This window comes from Monopterus albus, unplaced genomic scaffold, assembly GCF_001952655.1.
Source record: "Monopterus albus unplaced genomic scaffold, M_albus_1.0 scaffold36.1, whole genome shotgun sequence".
Classification (NCBI taxonomy): domain Eukaryota; kingdom Metazoa; phylum Chordata; class Actinopteri; order Synbranchiformes; family Synbranchidae; genus Monopterus; species Monopterus albus.
In genome coordinates this window covers 1,926,019-1,933,634 of record NW_018127916.1, presented here as the reverse complement: position 1 = coordinate 1,933,634, position 7,616 = coordinate 1,926,019, and the positions used below count along the sequence as shown (strand labels likewise).

General features: G+C 40.9%; 1 protein-coding gene across 2 annotated transcripts in view; it reads right to left on the bottom strand.

Moving 5' to 3' along the window:
* Positions 1-1,013: 1,013 nt before the first annotated feature.
* Positions 1,014-7,616, bottom strand: part of LOC109958977 (uncharacterized) — a 31,206-nt gene continuing 24,603 nt past the window's right edge. Inside the window, exons 3-5 of one of the 2 annotated variants that reach the window (XM_020597983.1) lie at positions 4,618-4,762; positions 3,919-4,068; positions 1,014-2,710 (exon numbers count right to left, since the gene is read on the bottom strand). In XM_020597983.1, coding sequence (XP_020453639.1) covers positions 1,578-2,710; positions 3,919-4,066 — 1,281 coding nt within the window. In that variant the 5' untranslated portion in view covers positions 4,067-4,068; positions 4,618-4,762 and the 3' untranslated portion in view covers positions 1,014-1,577. Of the gene's footprint in view, positions 2,711-3,918; positions 4,186-4,617; positions 4,763-7,616 lie in introns of those variants that run through there. The other variant, XM_020597981.1, reaches the window with a different exon arrangement.

Below are 7,616 nucleotides of genomic sequence, written 5' to 3'. Positions count from 1 at the left end.
CATCATTACAAAGATGAATGCACACAGATGTGTAAGAAAGTGATATGGTCAGTGGTGAACAACGAGTAGGTGAGTGCATATTTGGCATACACCACTGCTTGTCCCCTACAGCGAGGTGGTCCGGTGGCTCTGTTATGCTGTGGGGGGCATTTTAATGACATGGTTTAGGCCCATATGTCCCCTTAGAGGGAAGGGTCACTGCAAATCGCTACAAACTTGATCTGAGTGATCACCTTTATTCTGTGATGAAACATTTCTATCCGGAAGGGAATGGTCTCTTTGAGGATGACAATGCCTCCATCGATAGGTCACGAGGGGTCATTGGATGGTTTGATGAGTATCAAAAGAATGTGAATCATGTGCTGTGGCCTTCGCAGTCACCAGACTTTAACCCAATTGAACACCTATGGATGTTTGACAGCACCCCCTCCCCCCACTGTTTATCAAAATGATATGAGGAAATATCTTTTGGAAAAATGGCGTTCATCCTTCCAGTAGAGTTCAGAGATGGGTAGGATCAACGTCACAGTGCACTGAAGCTGTTCTGGCAGCATATGGTGGCCCAGCACTTTACCAAGACACTTTAACTTTCCTTTAATTTGTCACCTGTCTTCACTTCAGACAGACTTACTACATCTTTATTGTATTATATACTATTCTCTGCAGAGACATGTTGAAGAATGTTGTATCTGGGCCTGATATGACTGATAAATAATATTAGGTTTTCCTTTTTAGGCAGATTGAGAATCAAAACCTGACTGTGAATAATAAAATGAATCCATGCTCATCCATACACCAAAGATTTATAGTGGGTAAAAGATACGGATTTGCCTTTTTCTTCCAGTCTTTCTGACATATTGGGTAAGTGACCTGTTGGCCTCAAACAAGTATCTAAATGAAACCTGAGACATTTAGAGGAGAACTGGCTTTTTGCTGCAAATGCATCTAGAATTTGACAAGTAACCCGGAATAGATAGGAAACCACACAGGCACTGTGTTTTGTAAGCCCTATTTTGTTTTTTTAATGTAAAAATGTCATCTCAGAATTAACTTGTAGCTGTCAGAAAATGTAATGCAGTAAAGAGTACAGCATTTTCATCTAAAATGTGACTGAGTGTAAGTATTAAATCATGGAAATTGTCAATAAAGTACAATTAGTTCCAAATCATACCTGGTCATGCGATGCAGCATCAGCACTTTTTGGATAAGTGCTTTCAAAACACTGTTTACCTGTGGATTAGCCTTATTTAAGCTGCAGAGCTTTGTTCTGTAACTCACTGTGTAAAGACAAATGCAGATCATAAGGCTTGGAACAGTAAAACGAGGCCTTCCAGCACATCTGTTTCAGCCAGGTGAGTGTCTTTCTACAAACACGCCTCAACCTGCCTGTTCGGCACCTTTTAGAAATTTCCACATATTATTCCTCACACGTGAATAGCTGCTTACACTTTACACTCTGTTCAAACCGGTGTTGTCAGGTTAGACCTGCTGTCTGCAAACATGCAATATTAATCCAGTGATCCTGGTGCAGATGGCTTCAAATCAAGTATCCACATTTGCCTCTTGCTAGCCTGGTTTTACACAAGTGTTTCACTGTGAGAGGCTGATGTGTTGGTTGTCTTTGCTGCAGATGAAAGTAAGGACTCGAGGAACACCTCCAGCAGTGCCTCTATAGTCCTGATCAGAAGAATGTTCACAGTGAGGTTCAGAGGCAGCACAAAGATGGCAAAGACACTCACAAACCCTATCATTACATTCACCCCAAGGCAGGGAAAACCCCTCTGCTGCCACCTGCAGTGGCTCCTGTATTGTGACTTCATGTGTTCCTCTGGGATAAATGTCAGGGGTATACCTTTCTTTGTCCTTTTATGCTCCTTTCCTCCTCTCTCTGCAAACAAACACCCAGGGAAGATGAGGACCAAGTCTCCATGGTGACGTGCCGACATCTGCACACTGTTCCAGAAATATGCTCTGTGAACAGTGCAGCTGCTCTCTGTTTTCTCAGGGTCAACAGACTGTGCTGGATCTGACACTGACATCCCTGGGTTCACAGACTTGGAGGGTGCAGGCAGCACTGGGACAAGGTCCTTCCTGCAACTGCCACCATTATTGTTAAATCCACCTTTCTCTCTGTGTGTGATCTCCATCTGTGCAGTGCCCTGGTGTTGTCTGTGCAAACCTGTGCGTGTGGTCAGGATGAGCAGGAGAAGGGAGAGGAAGGCCAAGCCCCAACAGTAAGTAACAACACTGGGCGTGAAACTCAACAGGTTGGGCAAACATCTAATGAGGGAGTTAGTTGTTATAAAACATGCAGTAGCCAACGTCTCCTCTGTCTTCCATTGCCACCTGACATTCAGAGCAACAGCAATCCACACTGAGAGGCAGCAGAGGTAGGCGACAACATGAAACAACCTCTGGTCTTTGCCTTGGTCTGATATGTTGCTCTCATCCTCTTCTTGCACAGCTACTTGACCAGTATAATGACACTGTCCATCAGAGCGCACTGCTTGACTTTCTGCCTTGTTAACAACAAGATGGCGCAGCCACAGGAGTCTGGTCAGAGTCTCCACCGCAATCAGAGGTGTGATCAGGAGCAACACCCCACCATACACTTGGCTGAGAAAGAGCAGGAAGCGCACGGCAGTGACATCACCTAGTGGTGTCTGTTCCGTCAGCCAGGATTCAAAGATGCAGAAGAAACTCAGAAAAACTGCAGGAAAGACAAAGCAAAGTGTCACTGAGTTAGATGAGTCTGGTTGGATTGGATTAGAGCAGTCATTCCTGTTCTGAGGCATATGAAAAGATTGTAGAGTAGTTCAACTAAATTGAAAAAAGCTGAAATATAAGGGGTACTCCAGCAATTCCTTATTGCACACCCATAAATCTAGAGGACCATTCAATATTAACTTTAATATGAGATTTAATATCATTTGCAGTGATAAGAATCATGTACTGCAGTTAAACCTTTTATACTACTTTATACTTCTACTTCGCTACATTTATTTATTGTCATTATATAATACACAGGCTAATCAGTGTATAAAATATGATGTATTGCTAGAGATGCCTACCAAAACAGGTGGTTTGACCTATTATGACCTGTGCTGGGATTTACCTAAGGTCACCCTATACTGATAACAGTGATAAAGCTGTAACCTGTCTCATAACAAAACTAAAAGAAAACCCTCTGATTTCCAAAAAATACTTTTTACTCAACAACCATTAGTCACAACATGCGTTCATCTCTGGCTCAATTCCAACTTTTGGAAAAGGAACCAAATCATTTCATGGACTTCTGATCCTGAATGCACGGTGGTTTTCAGCGCCTCATTGATGGGTTAAAATTCACCAATGCCTTCAGTATATTTTGGAATTGTAAAGAGCGGTACAGACCCGATGGGGTGCATCTAACCTTCTTTGGATCAAGACTACTTGGTGCAAACCTACGTCATGCCCTTGGGATATCACACCCAAACAAGACCACATGGATAAGCCCGAAGGACAGCGCACATTGCACATTTACATTCTATTTTGTCTGTGTGTATTTTAATGTTTTATCTATTTGTGTGCATTGGGTCAAGCGCTTTGAATTGCCTCTGTGTATGGAAATGTGGTAATGTGTGCATATTGAGTACTTTTCTGTTGATACTTTAAGCTCATTCTGCTGGTAATACTGAAGTACTTTTACTCAAGTAGAATTGTGAATGCAGGACTTACATTGTGGCATTGCTATTTTTACTTAAGTAAAGGATCTGAATACTTTTTTCTTTCACTCTTCAAATGATTACGTTTTAGTATGACACGTGCTACTGCTGAAGGATATGTGACACAGCTGTGGTACATCAGTGGAAGAAGGTTGGAAAGCACAGGATTAGAGCATTGTGGTGACAGTACACCTAGGGGTGTCTTGATACTTACCTGAGACCAAGAAGTCAGTGAAGATCAGGAGGCAGCAGCAGCAGAAGCTGACAGGACTGCAGGATGTGGCTACTGATGGCAGGAAGACAAGACTGCAGGCTAATTTGCATAAACACCACGCCGCTGCTCTTTGCAAAACAACACCCATAGCTAAAACAAAGCAACACACACACATGCAGGTCAATGTTTTGAAAAACTGGTTTTCTTTTTGCCTCAGGCTGGAGGAACTCAAGAATGCCACAACACAGACGGGAAGCCTCCCATCAAAGGAAAATATTACAACGTTTTACATGATTGGCCCAGTCGCAGTGAATGTTTCTGCCATGTAGTTGCAGTCAATAGTTCGTTGTGTACATTAGGTGTGAACCCTGGACTAGAGAGCTGTTTACAGTCAATCAAAATGTGGAGACTCTAGAAGTTAAACGGTCTTCTTCTGTCAACGTGAGAATTTAAATTCACTTAAAAATGATATTAGACACCGGGAGTGAATAAAATGCCATGAAATGTCTCAGTAATGTGAGCACAGACACACATTTGCATTAGATGTGTGTACAGTTTCTGCCACTATGGCCTGACTGTAAAAATCTCCACCTGCTGATCATGATACTATCCAGTCAAACCTGTAGAAAACATTTACATAATCTCTGTCACATGGTACATGTAACAAACATATATGCCGTGAAGTTCATTTGTTCCTACCTGTCCTCACAGGACTCTTCCGAGCAGCATGTCAGTATGAGCTTCAAATGGTTCACTCACTCACTTTCTTCACCTCCCCACTTTGCTCCACCCTCATGGGGATAATGACCCTCGCCTCTCCACTCCTGTGCTCCCTGCATCAGGCCTGTGTGGAGGTGAGAGAACATGTATATCTTAGAGGGTGTGTCGTAGTTTGTACAGACAAGAAAACCAGTCTAACAACTGACGAACTATAAGTCACTGTGTGTGTTGAGGTGGGGGGTGGACAACACTATAATAACAGGACCATAGTCTTGAACAACATATGTTTTGTTTTGTTATTAGGTTTAGAAACATGATTCTTTCATGATTTCTTTAATGCATCTTTTTAACCTTAGACCCTAGTGCCTCATTGTTTGTGAAAACAGTTTGCTTTAGTTCCCAGGTAATAGCTACTTCACATTGGACAGGTGGGGTGGGCCTCTTTAACCAACAAAAGGGTGTTAGACTGCATATTATTTGTCTTTGAGGCTTGTGTAGATGGACTGGATTTTGATTGCTCAAGTTCAAGTTGTGCTGACATTTAAACATTTGACAACTTGAACTTTGTACACCTTGGAAATAGCTGTTGACAATACAGTTTCATCACAATCTCATCTGAATAGCTGCTCTGGAGCGGGCAGCAGGTGGGTTCAAATCATTTGACTAGAGGGATCGACAGATGCTTTTTGCATCTGGAGTCACATTCCTGTCAAAGATATGAGATGGAGTCATGTAGAGTTTTGCATTTGCTATGGATATGTGAGCATAAATTTGAATGCGTGTTTAAGCTGTTTCTGTGCGAGCAGCCCCACGCACAGATGCAGGTAATAAAAGCAAACATATGCAGGTGTAAACAGTGTGTGCATTCAATGTGTGCTGCTGTGAAACAGCAAAGATTATTTGTGATTTTAATGCAACAAAAACAGCACTTTAGACATGTCACTGGTTGGATAGTAAATCTTCTCTGTAAATTTATACTCACCTAGTTAAAGTCAATACAGTCTAATAGAGCAGTCCTGCAATAAATCCAACTTTCATGAAGGTTACATTGTTCTATTTTAAAGATGTTGATTCCACTTCAAGATCATTATGGAGGCTATAGTTTGTAGATGTGTTCCTAAAAAACCTTAGGCAGCATATAAAAACTTGAAAAAGAAGTAGGAACACTTAGAGCTGACTGTAGTGATTGTGGACACATGGTACAGTAAAGTATGTCTCCCTGTAGCTCTAATTACAGTCAGACACTTTGTACGGAGTCGAATCTCCGCTCTGACTGCTCTACTTAATCGTCAGTTACGTGATATATGTGTCAAGTGGTCTGCGGTCAACTTTAAAACTTAAATTAAATCTGTTTAATAAAAGGAAATGCTGATTTGTTTAAATTATTTGTTTTAAGGAATGCTCCAGTGTTTTTTGGGATCATTCTTCTTGCTAAGATGTTCAATGAGAGGAGTGATATTCCTAAAAAAACCAAAACAATTTCATAAAAGAATCAAAAGACATTATCTAACAGACTATTTGTGCACATAGGCCTTTCACTGAAACACCTGTGATGACCTGGCAAACATATGCACAAAGTTTCATTTTCAAATGTTCAAATTACCCAGAAATGATGTAGAATGATGCCAAAACTCAACACACTCAGACCAGTTTGTTCTCTTAGCAGCTGATGATGTTTGATTATGAGACAAAGTATTTGTTTGGGAAACATTTGTGATTAATTATTTCTGATGTACAATTTTAAAATAACTGACAAACTGTTTTGTGTGTAAACTGGTCAAAATTCTGGGCTATAAATGGTATATATTATTTTAACTGTTCACATTTAGTGTCCAATTTATTACTAAATGGAAAAAAGACCCATGCATTGCTTCATGCAACCAGTGACCAAATGTCATATCACATGCCTTCATAACAAAACACATTTACTTTAGTTCACTGTATCACCGTGTGTTGTGGACTGGTAACCTTGTCTAGCTGTGTAATTTAAATAAACACAGAACAGATTTCAGTCCCACCTTCTTTTATATTACACACAATACAGCCACATGGTGTCATGATCCGTCTGTCTACTGAAGCCTGTTTTTGGCCCTGAGCTCTGCCTGTGTGAGTCTCCACCTGCCTCTGCCCTACCTGTATAGTAAGTCGTCTGTGCTCACCTGGCTTTCTGATCTATGGAGTGACTCTGGATTGAGACTTTGAACATCGTTTGTGCCTCTATTTGCCTTTTCTTTGTATTTTTTGCGACTTGAGTTCAGTTGGTGTTCTTTGACTTTAATTATTGGTGAACCCTCCACCACCCTGAAGAGGGAGTTTTTTTTTTAATGATGTTATTAATGGCCAACAAATCATTTACTAATGCATTCTATAACAGTCACAAGCCATTGACAAGGACAACTTTGAAGTAGCTGAGATGTGAAAAGTCCCTGTGACTGGTGTTTACCCTGCTCCACATTTCTTTTTAACTCTTTAATTCACCAGGTCGACCTCTCCAACAGACTGTTACGATCTAGAGGTTTGCAGAGTATCTGAATCCAAATTTCTTCACTGACAAGAAACATATAATTGCAGACTTAGAAGTGAAAAATAACTTTTTAATGGATTACTAACAGCTAGCGGCTTCCGGGGTGCAAGCGAGAGCAGACGTCTTTACTGCTCTTGTTCTACGATTTTTCACATCTTCTACATTTTCAAGTCTTTGAACAAATTCTACAACTATTAAAATGCCTCCAAGAGGGAAAAGAGCTAATAAATCAGAAGCGAATGAGGATGTTGAAGCAGAAGAGGATTATATTTCAGTGGCGCAAGTAACAGAGATGTTGAGTCAGCAGAAGCAGATGTACACCGCACTGTTGAGCCAACAACAACAAGATAACTTCAAAGGTTTTGTGCAACTACTTATGGAGACAAATAACAAGAGACTCGACGACATGACCAGAGAAATACAGGAGATAAAAACGAGTTTGCAGTTTACCCAG